Source organism: Vespa mandarinia, chromosome 12 (assembly GCF_050613455.1).
Source record: "Vespa mandarinia isolate Hongniang chromosome 12, ASM5061345v1, whole genome shotgun sequence".
Taxonomy (NCBI): domain Eukaryota; kingdom Metazoa; phylum Arthropoda; class Insecta; order Hymenoptera; family Vespidae; genus Vespa; species Vespa mandarinia.
The window spans coordinates 1,635,001-1,657,500 of NC_140821.1; the positions used below are offsets into that span (position 1 = coordinate 1,635,001).

A 22,500-nucleotide genomic window follows, 5' to 3' on the forward strand; every position below is an offset into this window, starting at 1 on the left:
GGCTTCCTTTGCGGTGGGTACGGAGAAGGATCGCTGCGTTTTAAATAAAATTCGGCCAGTCTTGTTAGTGAGACGTGCATCGTTGATTATGACGTATCGTTCGATGAAGTGCAACACGCGTTAGTAATAAGTTGCATGGTGTATTATGCAATCCGGATATAGGCAGGCACGGGTACACACAATGAGAGAATAAACAAAGATAAATCAAGGAACACCAAACACATTGTGGGTAGGTGGTACATCGTAACAATCGCGATCGTTGTTGGACCATAGACTATTTCTGGCATTTATGTAAGCATTGTGAAAAAAAAAAAATAAATAAATAAATAGATAGATAAATAGGTAAATAAATAATTAAACAAATAAAATATCGGTATATAATCGATGCCGCCTAATCTGTCAAATTTTTAATTAAAAACATGCAATCTACAATCACATAACAACGTAATTTATTATTACATACGATGTGCCTCTAATTTGTTATATTTGCCAGAAAAATACTATAGAGGATAATTAGACGATTATTTATATAGTTTATAGAAAGAGGGAAATGAATTCGGTCTTGGTACATTAATAAAATCACATAATACGGCATTTTAAATAATGATAAAACAGTTCTCATATTTGTATGACATAAAGTGATAGTAAAGCTTTAAGTGATAGTAAATAAAAGTTATGTATATACCTGATGAGCTGAGTATTGTTTCTGTTGCTTAGCTTGAGTTAGAGCAGACTGATCAAGAAGATCCCAAGACTTTTGTCTTCGATTGGTTGGATTGCTAGTATTTCCAGGCACATCCTATTAATAATAAAATGTTAAAATATATTACATGTAATAAGAAAATTTAGAATATATGTATATGGGTATATATATATATATATATAGATAGATAGATATTTCTTACTGTAACATGTGATACCAAAGCGTCAAGAAAATCTGTACTACCAGATTCTGTAGTATTTTTATTAAGAGAATGTCTGATATGACATCGACTTCTGACTTCTTCTGACACAGATACTAAAGCTATAAAAAAAAAAAAAAGAGAAAAAGAAGAATAATTATATAGAGAATAATTAATTGATACTTTCAGTAATTTTTTTCTTTTTTTTTTCTTTCTTTTTTTTTTTTTTCTTTTTTTTTTCATAGATATTTTAGAAAACATACCAGCTAAATATGCCACACTCTCTGGTGACACTTCAAACTTATCTCTTCTATAAGGTTTAGCTACAATAGCTAATAGCATAGTTAATACCCTAGCTGTCCTTGTTACCGTTGTTGGAGTGGGATGTCTATATCCTTTCAAAAGATGTCCAACTAATGCAAAATGAAAGTTAGATTTAAATGATAATCCTACTGCATTGTCCAATTGTTTGAAATGTCCTTCCAGTGGTTCGCGTGTCGACATCATTACTCGTTCTAAAGTCTTTAAACAAAATTAATTGACAAAATGTTAAAAAAAAAAACTAATAAACGTATTATTGATAAAGGAATGAATAATATATCAAACCTTGTCATCAAAAGTACCCTGAGAATCAAGAGTGTGTAGATTTTGTTCGAGAAGTGCCAAACCAGATGCATATAGAGATGCTTCATCCAATTGAAGAACAGACGTGGCTACCCAGAATAAATATCTGTGTATCGGCGATTCCTATAAAAAGGAAGAAATAGAGTATGAATTATTTAAAGGGTTATAAAAAAAAAAAAGAAAATAATAAAAAAAAAATAATAAAAAAAATAATACTATTCAGACATAATGCTTACAGGCCTAAGAAGTGGTTGTAAACGTGTAAGACACATAACAATTGCTTCCAAAAGTGTGATGTCATTAAAATTTTCCAAAGCTTTCACTAATATCCTTAACAATTGTTTCATATCCTGATCATTTATACTTTTACTGATACAACCAAAAACGATTAAAGCACGCGGTTGTAAAGCAGGATTAAAACAGAATGCAAAACTCTTAGCCAAAGATGTCCATGTTTTAAGCCAATCGCAATTGGGAATATCTCTCATGCATGCTTCCATAATCTCAAGAAGAGCATCGGTAATTACTTCCAAATTCGTTAAAGATAATCTTTCTTTGTCTTGTGTTCCACAAACGTTTCTTTCGTTTCCATAACGTTTCTCGTTTGAGTAACGATGAGCTGTTCTAAATGCCGTTACAGCTGCAGACTTTACTTGGCTAATGCCAAATAAAAGATAAAATTTAGGCAATGAAAATTCATCCAGACTCATTCTTAATATTCTGTGTGTATCCTCAGAGAATTGTGGCGAACTGCACGTACATAGAGAATGTATACTATTGATAACTAAACCATGGGTAGAGGCTCGCATACTAAGACTTCCAGAACATACTAAAAAAGTAACGGTGTGAAAGATATATGGTAAATTCTTTCCAACGTCTAAACAATTATTAAACGATAACATCAATAAATAACGCGCTAAAATGGCTATGCTGTGCCACATTTTATGTTGCTCAAGAGAAGTTGTCGGGGAAGTGCAAGTTTTATCAACCACTCTGCATAATCTTCCAATTACTTTCTTGGCCACTAATTGAACATTTCCAGATGCAAGAGCTACAGCTGTATCCGCTATTATTTCAACTCTTGGTGAACCCAATTCAACGCTACGTTGAATAAAATTATCAAGAACGGTATCTATTAATTCAGGTAATCTACCAATGGTGCTCCAAATTTTAGCTTGGATACTTGGATACATTTCAACCTCTTTGATCGTTAAAGTAATAAGTTTATCTATTATTTGCGAGACTTGCTTCTGACGTTTGCCACCTTCGTCATTGGGTTTGTAAAACTTGACTAAATTCTTTAACCATGGCGTCATATATTCTAAACACAAATGTTTTAATTCGATGGTAGACATACGAAATCCTTGAATGCATTCCTCCAGAAATTCGAGGGTCAAATGTGGATCGTTTGCAGCTAATGTCTCGCTAACGTGTTTAATAAATATTGTATTGTTCGATGGTATACATAAACCAGAGGTTTCCAATAGTTGGCCTTCAATTTTTAAATCAAACGTCGCTGTTAATGCACACAATTGATTGTATGCAGCCGTTCGTAAGTTTGGATCAGAACTGCCAAGATTTAACAGAGCCATATTTAATAAAGTACCAGGCACATCTTTAGGTCGTATCTTTGGATGAACTGACATAGAATCTGATTGTGATAATTCCCATCTATTTCTTATGTGAATTATAGCTTGCACAATGCTATCACAGTCATTGTGGATAAATAATAATGGACTAGCTTCATTGGAGATAATAAGGGAAAACTGATTGTCATCCATCAATGAAACCTGGTCTATTTCTGATGCGTAATATACATCATTTAAAAGAACGGAATGTGATAATACTTTACATTTTTCGGCAGAGGTAATTTGTAAAGCAGTTGGTCCAACTCTTACAGAAATTTTAGTATCTTTATGGGATAATTTCAAAGCACTGGTAAAAACCTTCAAATCCTCATCAAGAGATAAAGTTGCACCAGGTAATTTCTGATGCTCTATATCGATAAAGTCATTTAAACGGCCAGGTCCATCGATGAAAATTACTTTGCGATTTCCCTTCAAAGGTGCCAAGATTACTTCATGAAATTTTGTATATTCTCGTACCCAACTATTACAATTATAAATGTATGCAGCGTGAATATTTTCATAGGCTACTGCTGGCAGCACACAAAACCACTTTTGCAAGAATTCCGTTCTAAATCGATTATCAGAACAGGCGTGAGTGAAATCAACAACTAATTCAAATGGTGAATGGCAGAACGGTTTTAAAGTAAGAATCACGTGATATATCAATAAATCGCTATTAGTTTCAACGATCCTATATATATAAAAAGAAAAAAAAAAAAAACAAAAAAATTATCCTTAGTATTATAACGTAAAATTATTAAGGATAAATTGTAAATAATAAAAAGTACGTACTTATAACGTCTTGCAATATAATAAAATACTGGATAGCCTTGTTTGCTCGTTCCTGCTTGATAAAATATGTTCAAGCTTTTGATGGTTTTAAATTCATCCAATTCGTGCATATTATGTTTCACCATGATTTCTTCAAAATTAGTCGATGACATATCAATGCTTGACCATCGAGCATAGGATGAAAATAATAAACTGTTGAAAAAGTAGAATTAAAAAAAAAAAGGAAAAGAAAAAAAAAATATCTGAAGAACAATGAAATTATACAGAAACAATTTATAAATATATAATTAATATTTCTACTCACTGTGAATCGATTGGTTTATGTTCTGGAGGGCCAAGATATGCCAATAATGTAGCCATTTTATCAAAAGGCCTTCTACCTACAGCTTTATGGTCCCTACTACTACTGAGATAATCACCAATTCGTTCTTGATGATTCCACAAAAGTCTATGCAAAGCTAAAACATTTGCATCGGATACGAATGACATAGGATGGCTCGTTTGATCGACCGTTTCACAATCCGATGCTATCTGTATGAAAAATCTTCTGCCTATTTCAAAATGCGCTCGTAAAAAATCATTGAAGGGTAACATATGTTGTTCTTTACTGAATTCAACGTAATTCGCTATATTTTGTAATATTTTTGACATCAGCATTAGACCACGTTTGACTTGTGCCGGTACTGGTTTATTTACTATTCCCATTTCTTGTGGCGACACTATAGCTGGATTAATGAAACGTAAGAATATTACTGTTCCAACTGCACCAATGTTAATTTGCGGACACTGAGGAAATCTTTTACTAAGTACTTGATATAAACAATGACACATCGAGCGCAATTGTGGAGGAAATCTAAAAAAAAAAGGAAAAAAAAAAAAAAAAAAAAAGACAAAGAAAATAATACTGAAACGTCTGACAAATAATATAACAATACAATATCGTACTTAAGCAAAAAGTCAAGATCTTACCTATCAGCAGAGGATACTATGGCATCAAATACTTTTTGCGTCAATGCAATCAAATTACGTCCATTTTGTTCTATATCTTCATTCGTATCTATTCTTGCGTTATCAACTTCAAATCCTGTTGTATAATCATCGAGCAGAGGCCTGATCAATGGTTCTAATAAACTTTGCAAATAACTCGCGCCATAAATTTTGAAACAAAATGCCATAATTTTACTCCCAAGACTGTTCCCCCGAAAGAGAGTTTGCATACAATCAGAAACTTCAACTTCTCGATAAAACATATTCCATAACAACGGCGATAATAAGTGTTTAGCATCAAATAAGGTAACGAAAACGCGTGCCAATTCGTCCATCTGGTTTGTTGTTACTACATTAGCTAATGCCATTGCAATAGGTAATTCTCCTTTATCGCTGATCATTGTAACTAATTGAACTAATTGTTCAAATCTATCAGCCAATACTGTTTCAGCAAGGTTATCAAATTCGGTTCCTTGTTGAAGAATTTTTGTCAACACTTCCATAAAAGCTGCTCGTGTTTGAAGATCTGGATTATAGCCTAAACCTGTAGATTGACATTGAAATTAAAAAAAGAAAATATATATATATATATATTGTAAATGCTAAATATCTATAAGAATATTATTATATTTACTTATAGAATGCATTAAGCCGCTATCAATGTTTGCACTGAGAAGATTGCTCATTACTTGTATAGTAGCATTACGTAACGTAGACAATTTGCCGATAGTTAATTGTGGTTGTGGTGAAACTGCATCTTTCTCCTCAGCTGCCCCATCGTTACATGCATTTAACAAATTCATGAAAAGTGTAAAATACTTGAGAAATAATTGTGACTTTGCTTCCATAGGGTCACCACGATCGGATTCTTCGGGTTGAAGAGGAAGTCCACGTAATAATGCTCCTACTGCTTCCATACATGCTTGATCCAATTCTCTGAAGAAGTATATTAAATTAAAGTAAAAAAAACAAAAAAAAAAATATATATATATATATATATATATATATATATAATCTTTGTACTATGTATTAATCTTTTTTATTGAAATTAATTTCACAATATTAAATTATATTTTGTATGATATTTTGTAATACCTTGTAATACTCGTAACGTCAGCACCACTGGGTGGAGTTATTTGATGCGTAGTGCCCATTATCCAATCAGTCAGATATTCCACTAATTTATTTCGAAATTTCATTTCTTGTCGAAATGCTAAATCGTCGCGTCTTTTCATCATTGTTTCGACGAGTTGACACAAGTTGGTCTTAATATGAATGGAATGTACTGACATATCCAAATGTCTAACATATCTAACAATCGCTAATGTCATTCCTTCTATACTAGTCATTCCAAGATATTCCGATGGTTGATCAGTTTTAGAATCCAAAATATTCTTCATTATAAAGATCGTATGTTCAATAAATTGTGTATTAACGTCTAATACAATTACTTGCCCTTGATCAAAGAATTTTTCTACTATACTTTTTATTTGGTCAAATAGTATTGGATATAAAGCAGGGCTCATTTCGTGACCAACTAATTCCTGAACATGCTTTTGTATTTGTGCTCCAAACTTTTCATTGTTACATGTTAATAATCTGAGAAGATTGAACACAAATTGTGTAACTAGACAATATTGTACATCCTGATTGACGTTCGATAAACAAGATATAGATTCTAATTGCTTTCCTGAGCCCTTTTTAGCTTCAGGATTTGGTGGTAATCCAGAAAGCGATCTATTAGAAAAACGTTTTTGCAAACACACTCCACCTAATGCACAAAGAAATCCTGTCATATTTGCCCATTCGTTAATTTGTTCATCCAATTCATGTTCCGAATTTTGATGAGAAGCTCTTCTCCTTCCGGTACTACGATGAAACGATTCAACTTGACTATCTTCTGTCTTTGTTTTCGGATAATTAGATAATTGTCGTAACATTGCCTCCCAGTTTTTATACGTTTCTTCCCATGCCTAAATACGAACAATATTATTAATACAAAATCATTGCATTTTAATATTTCTCATCTAATCAAAATAAATAAAAAATACACACAGGTTGAACACCATTAACACAATGTTCAATTTTTCTCAATAAGGCCATAATCCTCTTCTGTAATGCAGCTCGTCCTAAAAATTAATTCTAAACAGTCCCTTATTTCCTTAAATAATAAATATGAAATATAAAAGAACAATGACAAGAAAAATGCATAAAAAAAAAAAAAGAAAAAAAAAAAAAATCTTATTCTTCTAAGATGGCTTAGATCATATGTATTCTTCATTCGTATGCAAACTTACCATGATTATATTCATGAGAATTTATTCTACTATCCCCGCTGGCTGTTACAAACATAAGTTCTTTAATATTTCATTAACTTTCTTTTTCTGGTATTTGTATCTAATCCTTCTTGTTCAACGACTAATTGTGCACAATGTTGGAATTACATTGAGTGTGAAACTCACCAGTGGTTAATATAGTAGAAGTTTGAGCTAATTCAATATATAAATGATAATTGGGAAGTAGGCACGTCACAGTTACTTCATCGCTACCACAGCGAATCTCTGCTTCTTCGCACAATAATGCAAAACATGACATAGATACCAAGACAGCTTCCATATCAATGCTCCATAAATACATAAAGAGGGCAACCTATATGGAAGATAAATAAATAAAAAAAAAAAAATAATAATAATAAATAAATAAATAAATAAATAAATAAATAAATAAAAGAAATAAAAAAAAAGAAAAAAAAGAAAAGAAAAAGAAATGTAATACTTCGTTAATACATAATTTTTCCTTCTCCCAAAAAAAAAAAAAAATAAAAATAAAAAGAACATACTTATGTAAATATATAAAAACAAACCTCAAGTTTAATGTGTGCTTGCTTACATGTAGCAATTTGACTACCCACGTTAGCATAATCTTTATTTTGCGAGAGAAACCCATTTCGACAAATTAAAATCTCTCTAAGCCACTTCAATATACTGGTATAATTGAAAATTTGATGTTGAATAAGTTTTTCAGAAATCGAAGAAAGTACTTGAGAACTAATGTCCCAAAAAGTTTCCATTGGAGCTTCTGGATTCCATGCTTTGATTTTGTCAGGATGATGTAATACTAACAATGCTTCCATTGCTTCATTAGCTATATCTAGCATCGTTGTTTGATGGACCAAAGTAACAAGACCATTAATCAATTCTAACGTTGAACTTTGCATTTCGTGTCCAGCTTTACCTTGATTCTAGAAAAAAAAAAAAAAAAAAAAAAAAAAAAAACAATTAATACACATGTTATAAAAGTATTATTTTACATTTTATATACTAGTTTATGTTCTTGTGTTTTATATATTACCAACTTTATGAAACGTACGTTTAACATTAACATGGGATCTGCGTGAATAAGTCGTACCATACATAAGAGCAAATTTTTGTTACTAAAAACCTCTTCCCCTTTATCCTTGCATTTACTTTGTTCTTTATTTTTGAGAGTCAAGCTTTGAATCATTCGCAATGGCGTATGAGAATAGCTCTGTGTTACTTTGTTCAATGTATCGATAAACATATTTCTAAGTTCCGTACTTCGTGAATATATCAAATCTATTTGAGGCCACCATGTGAGTCTTGGTTCTGTCACGATTCTGAAATATAATTTCAAATGAAAATAAATATTTTTTATTAAACGGTACAATTGTGCGAGGTAACAAAATTATTTGAATATATATTTAAGTCTTACTTGTATAACGAACTGACCAAGACGAATTGGTATGTCAATGGAAAATCAAACGTAAGAACTTTATTATTATTTGGTTTTATACGGAAACAGCTTACAAAACAATCTATCATTAAATCAACATCTTGAGCAATGTAATTTTGTCCACGAGAGAATTGCTTGCAGGGATTAAACAACAATGCCGTTAGATCATTCATTACTTGTTGTACTAATTTAAAAATGACGTTATTGAAATCCAAATTATTTATATACGTAGATGCCTTACAAAGCTTAATGCACGTTACCGCGGCTGCTTCTACCAAATGTCTACTCGAACTACCATGAGTTGCCAAACCATGTTTAATGCTAATTATAAATTGTCTCTTTTTTTCATGTTTTTGTAAAATAGATACTCCAGCATCGGCAACAATTTCATCCAATACTTTAGGCGATAATACTAGCAACATAATTTGCAATGGCCAAAGAGCAGCATTTCTTCCTTTTTTATTATCAACGTATACATCAAGAATATCAAAAAGTTCTTCGCATGCTTTAGCTAAATCTTCATTAGGTCTCCTTTGTATATCAGCAAATTCATGAGGATAAGTATCCATCCAATTCCAAATTGCTTTTTCCAATGAATTCATTAGAACCAAATGAACGGATTTCTTGAGTTGTTTAAATTTTTGTATAGTTTCTATACAAAAGAAGAATTTATATAAAATTAATCTTCAATATTACATGGTATCACGAGAGTAGAACATTATATTACTATGGAAAAGGATAGAAAGTAAAAAATATTATACCATTCAAAAGTTTTGTTAATCTATATACGTCAATGTTGATATGCTGAATTAATTCAATGTCGCTATAATCTGGATTTTCATCACCGCAATTAGATAATTCTTGCAGTCTGGCAGATATTCTATTAAAAACTGCACTGAAAAAGTTTAGGCTCAAGGCAAATAGTACTTTGCTAGCCAAATTTTTAAGATGCGCATGTTGAGGGATGTCATTTGGTATGTCTGTAAAAATAATATTATAATAATGATGAAATAATATTTTATATTTACAAAAAAAAAAAAAAAAAAAAAATCTTCATTAGATGATGATAACGTAAACGGTGGGGAAAAAAAAAGGACAATCGTGCTCACCTATAAATTGGCATATTTCTCTAAGCAATAATTTTACATTCATGGCCTCGTCGTATTTCGTAGTGTCTCTTGGCTGATTAACAAGACATTTTTCTAACGTATCCAAAACGATGATAATAGATTCATAACATTGACGATCTTGATCGGTACGTGGATTTCCGATAGAAGGTGCCATTTCGTTGACGCGTTGCAGCATCTTTGTGAGGCCAGATATTACAAGAGAGAAACGATATCGTGATATTTGTATCAAACATTTTTTGTTTCTTTCTTCGTTTAAACGAGAGTGAGTAGTTTGAGGACCGGTACGGCACGGCAGCTGTGTACATATACACACAAACACACACACATATAGATATATACATATACACACACACACACACACACATAAATATAAGGATCAAAACAAATAAAAGAGTATTATACGATAAGAATTTGGAAAAAAAAAAAAAAAGAAAAGGAATCGTCCATATGAAATACTATTAATCTTATTATTTCATAGTCAAAACATAGAAAACGAAGAGGCATTACCCGTAAAGATCTTTCGACGAATTAATTTCAATTTCAATTTCAATTTTAATATCAATTTAAATATCAATATCAATATCAAGTATCAATTTCAATATCAATATCAATATGAATATCAATATCAATATCAAATCGTTTCGTTCATCTGGAAGAAGAGGAGAGGGCAGGGGTATCATGGAATCAAAAAAAAACATACGTTAAGTTATCAATTTCATTCGTACGATCTACGAATGAATATATATATATATATATATATATATATATATATATATATATATACACCGTTCTCGTTCATACTCGTGACCGAGATTAGGCGAATAAAAAATAATAAGGATTCGATCGAATAATTTCGAAATGGTTTTAACCATATGGTCTTCTTAAACGAGAAGCATAGCAAATTAGAAAGAGAAAGAGACAGACAGACAGAGAGAGAGAGAAAGAGAGACAGACAGAGAGAGAGAGAGAGAGACAGAGGGAGAGAGAGAGAGAGAGAGAGAGAGAGAGAGAGAGAGAGAGAGGATACGAGATGAACAATAAGATATTGACATTTCTAAGGTTCTCATTCATATGGATAATATATCAAAACCGAAGATTCGGGGCATCTCTTTCTAGTTTATGATGTGATATGAATCGTGCGCCGAGCGAATACAATTTTCATTCATGCATCGGCAGGAACGAAGGGGGACAACGTTTGTGTGAGTAAAAGGAGGGGCTGAAAGTGGACGGGATGGGCCAGGCTATATACACCTTTACTGAATAGCTCTCGCGTCGAAGGAGGAGGAAGAAGAGGAGGAGAAGAGGAGAGGAGGAGGAGGATGAAGAACAGAGGGGGTGAGTGTGCTGAGGGGTGGGAGCGAAGGTCAAAGCGTGAAAGGGGAGGAAAGAGGAAAGGAGGGGAGGTGAAAGGGAGCGCGATGAAGCATCTTTCCATGAATGAGCGAATTGAACGACACCACGACCAAGTGCTTCTATTTCTCTCTCTCTCTCTCTCTCTCTCTCTCTCTTTTTTCCTTCCTCCCCTTTCTTTTTTTTCTCTTGTTTATCTTCGCCTTTTCGTCCCCCCTTTTTTTTTTATACCTTTTGTATTAAACTTTATTAATAAAAATCAGGATATATAGTACGCATCGTATTGATTCTAATCTTTACGGTTAAAGGAAAAACGTATTTTATATGAATCGGATCAGAAAGAGAAAGAGAAAGAAAGAGGGAGAGAGAGAGAGAGAGAGAGAGAGAGAGAGAGAGAGAGAGAGAGAGTGTGTAACCGCCCCCTTTCGTTCATTCGTTGAAAACGTTCGTTAATCACAATCCATCGGCGATCGTTCACCGTCTGACACTTCCGTGACCGCAAGCAACCGCGTGTAGAGAGAGAGAGAAAGAGTGAGAGAGATAGAAAGAGAGAGAGAGAGAGAGAGAGAGAAGAAAGAATCAGTACGTTGAGGGAGGGAGGAAAAGAGCAAGGAGATTAAAAGAAAAGAGGCGTGTACGCGCGCGAGCAACAGAGAAAGAGAGAAAGAGAAAGAGAGAGAAAGAGAGAGAATCGAATGAATTGAAAAAAAAAGGGAAAAAAAATGGAGAGGCGTTCCTTTTTCTTTTTTTTTTTTTTTCACTTTTTGAAGTTTCGTCGACGCATGTCGCGTGCTTTCGTGTCGTACTTTTTATTTTTTTCTTTTTTTTTTATAAATAAATATATATATATGTATACACACATCTTTTTCGTTTTTTCTTTTTTTTCGATTCCTACATACATACGTACACTGTTTTAAAGTAGATACGTACTGTATTCTCTACGAATCGAATCGTGGCTCGTTCACACTTTTCTTGTTTTCCTCTCTCTCTCTCTCTCTCTCTCTCTCTCTCTCTCTCTCTCTCTTTTCGTTTGTTCTTTCTTTCTTCTTATTTTTTTTTTCTTCTTTTTTCTTTTCTTTTTGATCGTATCAAACGAACAAATTCGCCAAATGAATGGATCAAATTAAATCGAATGAATAAAGTGAATAAGATAAATATGAAAGAGAAAGAGAGAGAAAGAGAGAGAGAGAGAGAGAGAAATGTCGAACACCGGAAGAGGGTTGGGAAAAGAGAAAGAAGATGGGCTTGCCGTTCGGAAGGCAGAAAACAGTTCTACGTATATGCGTGACTATGTACGTATATGTGTCAAGTTAGAAAGAGAGAGAAAGAGAGAAGGAGGGACAGAAAGAGAGAGAGAGAAAGAGAGAGATATAGATATATATATAGTGAGAAAGAGAGAGGCAGGGCAAAAGGGGAGAAAGAAAGAAAGAAAGAATGAAAATCGGGGGCGCGACCGATTGTGTGTGTACCTGTTCCTCGAAACGCGCAATTAGCGAATTGGCCCATTCTACCGGCTTTTGCGTGCCCATCGCCGTCCGAGGTTCAGTGACGAGCCGTCATCACGTAGGACGATTCACGAGCTCGCTACGGGCACTCGACATCGATACGTAGCCATTTACGAACGTCGACTGACGAGCGAGCGCCCTGCGTTTCGGCCTCGCTAAGGAGGGGCGCAATAACTCGAGCTCCAGCTCACGAGTGGAGGTAGTGGTGGGGAGGAGGAGGAGAAAAGGGCTGCTGCTGCTGCTGCTGCTGCTTCTGCTGCTGCTATTGCCGCCGTCGTCGTTCGCTATTATTACTGGTGGTGGTACTTGTGCTGGTGCTAGTCTTGTGCTATTGCTGCTGCTACTGCTGCTGCTGGTGGTGGTGTGGTGGTGGTAGTGGTAGTGGTAGTGGTAATTGTAGTGGTGGTGGAGGTGGAGATAGCGGTGGTGGTGGTGGTGGTGGTGGTGGTGTTACTACACACTACTATTACTACTATTATTATTACTTTGGTTCTATCGAAGGGCGCGCTCTCTATCGCCCTCTTTATCCTGTTCCTCTTCCTTTCTCTCTCTTTCTATCTCTCTACTTTTCTCTTTATCTTTCTCTCTCTATTTCTCTTTTAACCATATACACCGACTCTCGTAGAGAATCGTGAACCGATGATAGCCGAAGATAGACGATGTTTGGGCTCGTTGACCAATCGTTGAACGAGCCTGGATTATGTTCAATAATGTATCTATTCGTCTCGTGTGCCCTGTTCGTAATATACATATATATATATATATATATTAGATAAAAATTTTTGTGAAAATTTACTTTTGTTAAAATTCTTCAATTATTTTTTAATTTTTTGTTATACTCCATTTTCTTTCTTTTTGATTATACATATATATATATATGGATAAATTATTTAAACACAATAGAAATTTTGTTTCCGTTCTATTCGTGAATAAAGTGAAATAGGCGTGAGTATGAATGTCTGAAACAAGGAGATAGATTGTCGACGATGACATTAATTCCGTAATTAAGGTTTTCCTCTTTCTCACGTTCCCACTTTCTATATGAAGATACGAATAAATGCGACCGTTGGAATAATGTGACTTTAATAAGAGCATATGTATGTAGGATATCTTGTTGAATTATCACGTTCACTACGTTCAAATTTTCTTTTTCTTTTTGTCTTTCTTTTTATATAATTTTGTTCTTTTTTTTTTCTTTTGTCTTATCACTCTCAATAATATCGATCGATCACTCTATCGTTGATTTAATATAATTCGTTAGGTTATGTCAATTATTCGTTTAAACGTTATTTTACGATTCGAATTAATTGTGTATTTTTTATACACCACGATGACACGTTTTTTTAAATCAAAAAAGATAATAATTTACATACGTAAATAGAATATGATTTATTAAATTTTCATGTAAAATTGCAATATTTAATTATAAGACTGAAGAAAAATGTTAACGTCGTTCTTAATAAAAGGGGTACATTGTTCTGCGCCTTCTTTTGTTTCGGTCCTGACGTTGCCTGACTTTCCCCACTTTTCAACCGTGCCATTCATAACTGTTGAACGGCCTTGCACCTTAGAGAGTCTATTGCTACGAAAATTCGATTACTTTATCACTGTCATGACAGATCATTATATAACATAGGGATAATATCAATGCGTTCATGGGTGGAATCAAAATGCATACGATAATGCATCGACATTTTATTCGTCTCGAAAAAAAAAAAAAAAGAAACATGTATTTACAACGTAATTTATTTGAGAATTATTTAAGAACAAATTTTTTTTTTAAACAATTCCATAGACGTCCATCTCGTATTATTTTTAAAACTAACTAAAAAGAAGATGCAGTTAAAAAACAGGAAAAAGAAACAAACATAACCCTTAGAAAGAATATTTTAAATGATATTATATTTATAATTATTTTTGATTTATTCTTATAAAAAAAAAAAAGAAGGAATTTTTGTGTAGGAAAAAAATACGATAATTATAATACGATAAGTATAACGATGCTTTAACTTAAATATTTCTACAATACGTCTTACTCGTGTTAAATTTTCCCGCGGGATGAATGACGTAATAATAAAACGATCAAAGCGCCATCAACTACGTAATCGATATACCGACATGACAATACTCGTTATCTTTGTGATTAAGATTTGGATTAGCAATAAATTAATATATAATTTATTGTTTCTTTTCGCATTTATGATACTTATAAAATTCGTAGATAGAAATATGAATATGAGAAGAAATAATTTTTGTACTTTTCGTTTTGAAGTCTTTAAGAAATTTAAAAAAGATTCAGACATAATATCCTTTTGAATTTTGTACATACTTATCCATATTTTATAATATTTATATTATTTTAAATAATTCATGCTAATAATTTAGTCTCTTTGTTATGTTATTAATAATACTTTGCAATTATTATTATTATTATTATTATTATTATTATTATTAATTAATTAATTAATGGAATAATAATTTGTCCCTTTGTGCAAATTATTCTATATAATAAAATATTCATATTATATAATGTAAATAAAATTATTTAAACTAGAATCATCAATTTAAGATTAATTACGTGATTGGATGAAAGACATAATTAAAATAATTAAGATAAACAATAAATAAAAAGAAAATTCAACATACTTAAATATCTATCTTGAATATTCATTGATGATCATTTAAAGATAATTCTTCTTTTAATACAGATATTACTGCATTAAGAATATCTATGTCTCTTTGACGATGCCTTTTAATACTATGCATACTTTTTGGATCCAAGTCGGTAACATTAACACTGGTAAGAAAACAAAGATCTTTAGATATTTTGATCACATATTCTTGTGGAACGGACAACAGTGCTTCCCTGGAGAAAAAAAAAGAAAAAAAATAGAAAACATAATTGAATCATACATTGATTGAAATTAATATTCATATTCTAATGATATATAAACACAACTTACGGTTTTAATTGTCGAAAAGTTATTAATATTGAACAATCTCTTGCAGTACAAAATAAAAGATAATTTTGTAATGCTATTAGATCTTTATTATTTATGTTGCTTGATATTTTATCATTTTTATACTCGATATTATCATTATTACTTTTATCTATTAACTTATCGTTGTAGTAAGAAATATTTTCCTTCCATTGATCTGTATTTTTAATTAACTCAATATTCTCTTTAATTTTAGAAGTTGTACTTGGCCAATTGTCAGTATGATTTCCATTGGTATCCTTGTGTTCTTCTTTCGTATAATTCCAAGAAGAATTTATTAAATGAGAATATATGATCTCATCGTTTATCACTGTTGAATGTTTATCGTAGATATCATAGATATGTTCTGTACCGACATATGGTAATCTTTGCATTGAAAGTATTCTTTCCAATATACAGTCCTTTGGTAGATCATTATTACTTTCACGTTTACATTCCTATAAAAAAAAAAAGAAAAAAAAGAGAAGTTAAATAAATATTTCACCGAGAGATAATATTATGTTTACTTCATATAAATGAAAGAATATATTTAAAAAAAGAAATTCATACTTCCTGTAAAAGATAAAAAAGTTTTCTTGTTTTTGAAAGGAGTTTCTCATTGGTGTCACGAATAACTTCATTGTCACGTTCAGAAATATGATAAAAGCGATTACGTTTAAATTTAGCTCGCATTAACTCTGAACGTTTACTCTGAGGATAAGAGTGCAATAATATAGCACAAATTAAATTGCTGAACAAATTTACATTGATATCTTTTGTAGAAATATCAGCAGTTTGATAAAAATCATTTAATACAGTTTCAAGATCATTCGTTGAAAATTCTTGATCGTAAACGATCGTTCCATCCTTGAAAATCTTCAAATTATTTTGAGGTGATCTTAACAAGCCTTTGATCGCTCCGTTCATACGTTCGACATCCCCTGAGAAAAGATCGAACGGGCAATAACTGCTTCTATCATCGATCATTTTCTCATTAAACTGAAATCAAAGAGAAATATCATTCGATCGATTAGTAATGATCTATTCGAAAGGGAAAAATAATAATAAAAATAATTCTAATGATTTCTATTACCTTGTAATACTGTGCAAGGCAATACGGACACTTTTGCAATCGTTGTTCCTCTTTACGTTGATATCCCTGTTTAGGTTTTATTTCTACGGCAAACGTCGATTTACTTTTAAATAAATCATGATCTAATTTGGCGAACATCGATGGAAGAAAAGTATAATCTGGCATTTTCATGGCATATATTTTGACTTTCTTCTTGTATTTCCTTTTTTCTGTAACAAATATCACAAATAGACGTTCATTATTATACACATTAATTATTATTATTATTATTATTATTATTATTATTATTATTATTATTATTATTATTATTATTATTATTATTAAATCGTGATTTGTTTATTGTAATGCCTTAGTAACGCATAGATATTTTTTGTTATGTTGAAAAAAAAAAAAAAAAAAAATGTGAATATAATGAGGAAATGAAAGAGAAAAAGAAAACAAACAAACAAACAAATGAAATTACATACCATAATTTTTGAAGATAAATATTTATTAATTTATGCACACAATGATAATTTACATGCACTGAATGAATGACTTGAAATCACCGGGAGTTACGAGAGCTCGTTGAATTGAAATAATCACTCATTATCTTTCTCTTTCTCTCTCTCTCTTTCTCTCTACTTTCCATTCCCATAAAGCGTCTCTAAGGATATAAGAAGGGGTGACTCATTAAAGTTACTCTAACGAGTAACCACTGCCTTTCACGCTGATTCTCGTTCGGTGAACAGTAAAAAAAGAAAAGAAAAACGTTTCACGGCAACGATGACGATGTCGATGCTCTCTCTCTCTCTCTCTCTCTCTTATTCTCTTTTTCTCTTTCTCTCTCACATATTCCTTTTACACCTTGGTTGCTATGCTGTTGTATCATGCGAAAAAAATGATTGCAAGAAAATAACAAAACTAACCTAAAATTGTTCATTTGAATTTTGTTCTGTAAAAAAGAAAGAAAAAAATAAGAACAAAAATAAAAAAAAAAAAAGAAAAGAAATAGAAAAAAAAAAAACAGGAAAAAAATATCTCTAAATGAATTCCATTCGATATCCGTAATAAAAAAAAAAAAAAAAAAAAAAAAGACAATTCAACGTTATTAATTATTCAATCTATTAAATAACCTATTCAATATCAAAGAAGAATTTAGTTGAACGATGCAAATTATTCGGGAAAAAAAAAAAAAAGAAAAAGAAACAGAAAAAAACAGAAAAGTTATTTTTATAAAAGCACGTGGGTTTTCGTTTCGTCAATATTTCATAAAATCTTCGATATTCTCCCTTGTAAACGTATTTAAAATATTAAAATGTTATAGAATAATTCGTGATAAAAAAAAAAAAAACAAGAACGAAAAAGAAAAGAAAAGAAAAGAAAGTTAGGAAGAAACGATAGGAAAAAGTATTGTCCCTTTATATTTCGTATTAACGCGTTCGCAGTTCTTTTTCGAGGAGATAATACATTTCCTACAAACCTATATTAAAATAAGAAATAGACTGGCCTCTTCTTCCAAGAATGTATATATATACATATATATATATGTAAATGTATTTATATAAGAAAATCATGTCTCGAGAAAATAGAACATGCATACATATATATATATATATATACATATATATACATACATACATATGTACAAAGTTTTTCTTTTTGGTCGTTTGTCGTCGGCCGAGCAGAGCTCGATTCCACGTATTTCGTACGCTTGTGTGTGGAGACTGTCTGTGTGACGCAGCGACGAGAGATTTTTTTTCTTCTTTTTTTTTCTCTGCTTTTTTTTTTTTTTTTTTGTTGGGTCGTCTACCTTGGCATTGAAAAAAACAGGTACTTACATACATAATTTCTAAGAAATTATATAGGTCAGTGTGCCAATTTAATATAGGTCAGTAGTGTATATATATATACGTATATATATATATGTACCGAATACGTAAGTCAAAATCTTTTCGTTTTTTCTCCTCTCATAATATTCGAAGGCATTATTTTCCCTTTTAATACGTCGTTTCAAATTTCTTCTACGAATTAAATTAAAAATTATTTCTGCAAATTAATGTAATAATTTTATTGAAAATATCATTATAGTAAAAAATATTACGAGGGAAGATATATATATATATATATGTATATATATTCTTAATTTTAATCGATCGATTATTTATTTACTATTATTTTAGACGTCAAATATTGAAATTGAAAGATAAATTGTAAGTAATTACTATGTGATACACATATACATCTTTGTCTAATTTATTCAATCGATTGAAAAATAATTATTAACAATATATTTTATGATTTTAATCCTTATAGATTTTATATTGTATCGTATATTTCTCAGTAATAAAAATAGTAAATTTATAATAAATATATTGTTTGACGAACGATGTACTTAAGGTAACGTTATGCGCATGCGCGGCGCGAACTATTCAACAGTCGTGGAGTGAACAACATCGCCATGTTTGTTCGACTGACCACATCTGCTCGATACGGTATTTGTATCGTCCTCGTTAATTACAAGTAATTAGTATATTTTTTTTCTAACCTACAATTCTTCCTTATACATCGATCGATTCCTTGAAACGTGTATTTCTAACGTGCATTGTTCGCAAGTCGTGATAAAGACGCATTTAGAAGATATTCACGAAAATGAAATCAGCGTCTTCGAATTGTCCAGTAGCCGGTGTAATGGGAGAAAGGAGGGAAGGGAGCTATTGGGTAATAACCTTTTTTCCCCGAATTTTTTAGATTTTTATTACTGCGTTTATCGATATTTCTCTCGTCTTTTTAATGACCCTCTAATTGATAATATTTTCATTTGTTAACGTGATCGATTGTATTTCGTAATACATTCGATTTTCGTATATGCAAATATATATATATATATATATATATATATATCGCTCTTGGTTAAAAAATATATTTTTATTTAATTAAAAATCATTGTCAATATTAATAATTCCAATTGATCAGATTTTTCATAACTTCAACGATCCTCTATATTTCATACTGCATATTACTTTTTAATAATTGTTATTATATGAAATTAATATTTTCATTGACTCACTAGGTACCGGAAGTGACGTATCGGTGAACGAACTACGTAGTCCATTTTCGTATTTTGACCTGCTCGCCATTTTGGACACGCTGACAAGACAACAATGACGGTGCTTCGTCGTTCCGCATAATTACAGGTAAATTAGCATATTTTTTTTCTAACGTATATTTTTTTCCGATATGTCAATTGATAGCTGAACGAGTGATTTTCAAATGACCGCGTTCTCAAGTCGGGACATTGTCACGTACAAAAGATATCGATGAAATATAAAATCGATATTTCGAAATACTCCCTTCTCCCTGTCTCTCCTTACCATTTAACAGGGAATTATTGCGTCATACATTTGCTTCAATTTTTTAGCTTTACTTTCACCAATATCGATATCCTTCTCTCTCATTTTTAATGATCAATAATTTTCTTGTAATAATTTTGATCGATTTTTATTCGATTTTCATATATACTCGTTTATACATACATTCATACATATATATACCAATAAAGAAAATATCCAAACTACATTATATACATAAAATGAGTATTCTCTAGTATATATATGTAACATATGTATACACGTACATACTTTTAATTTTATCTTGTAATAATATGATCCTATTATAAATTTTTCAGATTTCCAAGAATTGTACACGAGACAGAACAGAAATACTAATTTCTTATATATACATACTTCTCCTTAGTCATACGTACAGGTAAGTTCATTTTTTTTAATAACAGAACGAGAATTAATAGAGAGAGAGAGAGAGAGAGAGAGAGAGAGAGAGAGAGAACATACGTATATATCATTCGTCATGTAAATAGACATTGGGCTGTGGATTTCTAAGAAATATATCTTCCAAGAACAAAACAAAAACAATCGAGCGTTCGAACTCTCTCAAGGCTAAGAAAGAGATCTCTTCATTCATATACAGTCTTTCGACGAGTACAGATCTATCTACGTACATATACATATAGATATGATGCGTACGTACGTACGTACGAAAACAACGATTAATATCATTTAAATTAAACATTTAATTTTACGAATATATTTTACTTTAAATACGTCAATAATTGTTTTATTCAGTGTATATTACGAAAATAATTTCTTTACGAGATACAATTTCTTATAGACGATAAATCGACGATATTGAAATCCATATTTTTTTCGTGATACTTTCGTAGGATAACAACATTTTATATATATATATATATATATATATATATATATATATATATATATTTTCATTTTTTTTTCTTTAGATTTTCGTCGCGTTCCTTAAAAGAAGAAGAAAAAAAAAACCAAGAAAAAAGAAAGAAAAAAGAATCAATTATATCAAAGAACGAAAGCAATTACGGAAATAGTTTTGAAGGAACAAAAATGGATATGCGTGCCGCCGCGAGAGAATCGTGCGACTCGGGTTTTATTATGGTTCTGCGTTGCTCGCACTGTATATTCTATCAAAGAAAGAAAGAAAGAAGTTGAAAGTGGAAGGGAGAGAAAAGACGGGAATAGGAGAGGAAGGGATATCGGGGGCGGGTTGGGGCTAAGGAAGAGGGGATGAGGGTAAGAGGTGGTAGAAGGGTGGGAGGAAAGAAAGGGTCTCTAGCGAGCCTTGCCCCGTTCGGAATCAGGTTCTTTCTTGTCACGGTACCTGACTCTCTTCGGGGGCCTTCCTCTACAGGTTCTCTTACACAATTCATGGACTTTGAACACGACACATTGTGTGTGTGTGTGCGTGTGCTTGTGCGCGCGCGTTTCTCCGAGCGTTTCTATTAACGTTAGACGGACGACACATCGTATTAGAACGGCCCATCATTACTTTTGAAAAGGAGTATGACGAATTTAACATCCGTGTAATCTAAATCCGTCTCAATGAAAATCTATTATTAACGAAATGGACAAAATTATTGTTGACTTTTTCTTTTTCTTTTTTTTTTTTCTTTTTCTTTTTCTTTTTCTTTCTTTCTTTCTTTCTTTCTTTCTATCTTTTTCTTTTCGTTTTGTTTTCTTTTGTTTTGTTTAAATACAATATTTCGTTAGATCCCGCAGTTTGCGTACAGAATTGCGTTCAGACTTTGTCTTTCGATCGTTTTAATAATAATAATAATAAAGGAAGAAGAAAAAAAAAAAAAAAAAAGAGAAAAAAGATTTTATTTCGTTTTCGCGCCTTTCGATTCTATTCACAGATAATTACTCTAATAGAATCATTTTCTCTTGACTTTTTTCTAGTAGATTTTATCGGAATATAATTCATTAGTTTTTCCTTTAGATTTTTGTTGATTTTATCGAAATTTCATTTACTTGATTTCTCCGAATATTTTAGATCCTATCGAAATTATTTTTATTAGTTTCTTTATATATTTTTTTTTTATCCTTTTTTTTCTTTCTTTCTTTCTTTCTTTCTGTCTTTTGTTAGATTTTATCAAAAATGTTTTATTAGTTTTTTCCTCTCTTTTTCTCTCTCTCTCTCTCTCTTTTTTTTCTTTCTTTTTTGCTTAGATTAAGCGATATCAGTTCGTTTAAATTTCTTAGATCTCATTAAATTTAATTCATTAGTATATTCGATTTTATCAAAATTACTTTATTAGTTTTTCTTTCCTTTTTTTTTTTTTTTTTTTAAACTCCGATTAAGTTTGAATTAGATCGTTTGAATTTTTCTTAACTACGTCAGAATAACTTTATTAAAATATTAATTTGGATTATTCTTGAAATTTTTCTCC

The 22,500-nt window shown here is 31.4% G+C and overlaps 2 protein-coding genes and 1 long non-coding RNA gene across 17 annotated transcripts in view; 1 reads left to right on the forward strand and 2 right to left on the reverse strand.

Annotated features, from left to right (window-relative positions):
- Positions 1 to 13,178, reverse strand: part of Nf1 (neurofibromin 1) — a 15,860-nt gene extending 2,682 nt beyond the window's left edge. The window contains exons 1-20 of one of the 6 annotated variants that reach the window (XM_035886557.2): positions 12,636 to 13,109; positions 9,796 to 10,111; positions 9,448 to 9,666; positions 8,666 to 9,338; positions 8,303 to 8,570; positions 7,797 to 8,174; positions 7,396 to 7,582; positions 7,231 to 7,272; positions 6,989 to 7,062; positions 6,029 to 6,906; positions 5,568 to 5,869; positions 4,916 to 5,477; positions 4,251 to 4,799; positions 3,947 to 4,138; positions 1,763 to 3,845; positions 1,509 to 1,649; positions 1,166 to 1,424; positions 906 to 1,024; positions 686 to 799; positions 1 to 33 (exon numbers count right to left, since the gene is read on the reverse strand). The exon at positions 1 to 33 is cut by the window's left edge and continues 27 nt beyond it. In XM_035886557.2, the coding sequence (XP_035742450.1) occupies positions 1 to 33; positions 686 to 799; positions 906 to 1,024; positions 1,166 to 1,424; positions 1,509 to 1,649; positions 1,763 to 3,845; positions 3,947 to 4,138; positions 4,251 to 4,799; positions 4,916 to 5,477; positions 5,568 to 5,869; positions 6,029 to 6,906; positions 6,989 to 7,062; positions 7,231 to 7,272; positions 7,396 to 7,582; positions 7,797 to 8,174; positions 8,303 to 8,570; positions 8,666 to 9,338; positions 9,448 to 9,666; positions 9,796 to 10,111; positions 12,636 to 12,695 (7,449 nt within the window). In that variant the 5' untranslated portion in view covers positions 12,696 to 13,109. Of the gene's footprint in view, positions 61 to 145; positions 281 to 685; positions 800 to 905; positions 1,025 to 1,165; positions 1,425 to 1,508; positions 1,650 to 1,762; positions 3,846 to 3,946; positions 4,139 to 4,250; positions 4,800 to 4,915; positions 5,478 to 5,567; positions 5,870 to 6,028; positions 6,907 to 6,988; positions 7,063 to 7,230; positions 7,273 to 7,395; positions 7,583 to 7,796; positions 8,175 to 8,302; positions 8,571 to 8,665; positions 9,339 to 9,447; positions 9,667 to 9,795; positions 10,112 to 10,323; positions 10,456 to 12,635 lie in introns of those variants that run through there. The other 5 variants (XM_085660512.1, XM_035886556.2, XM_085660513.1 and 2 more) reach the window with 5 other exon arrangements.
- Positions 13,179 to 14,106: 928 nt separating this feature from the next.
- Positions 14,107 to 22,500, reverse strand: part of Ipk1 (Inositol phosphate kinase 1) — a 142,499-nt gene continuing 134,105 nt past the window's right edge. For 5 of the 6 annotated variants that reach the window (XM_035886571.2, XM_085660516.1, XM_035886568.2 and 2 more), the window contains 4 exons: positions 16,743 to 16,951; positions 16,220 to 16,648; positions 15,635 to 16,107; positions 15,139 to 15,537 (listed from right to left, as the gene is read on the reverse strand). In XM_035886571.2, coding sequence (XP_035742464.1) covers positions 15,339 to 15,537; positions 15,635 to 16,107; positions 16,220 to 16,648; positions 16,743 to 16,951 — 1,310 coding nt within the window. In that variant the 3' untranslated portion in view covers positions 15,139 to 15,338. Of the gene's footprint in view, positions 14,254 to 15,138; positions 15,538 to 15,634; positions 16,108 to 16,219; positions 16,649 to 16,742; positions 16,952 to 22,500 lie in introns of those variants that run through there. The other variant, XM_085660515.1, reaches the window with a different exon arrangement.
- The window catches only part of LOC118450731 (uncharacterized), a 45,158-nt gene continuing 41,836 nt past the window's right edge, over positions 19,179 to 22,500 (forward strand). For 4 of the 5 annotated variants that reach the window (XR_004840860.2, XR_004840856.2, XR_014982788.1 and 1 more), the window contains exons 1-3: positions 19,198 to 19,442; positions 19,795 to 19,918; positions 20,410 to 20,489. This is a non-coding gene — a long non-coding RNA (uncharacterized LOC118450731). Of the gene's footprint in view, positions 19,443 to 19,794; positions 19,919 to 20,409; positions 20,490 to 22,500 lie in introns of all 5 variants that reach the window. The other variant, XR_014982787.1, reaches the window with a different exon arrangement.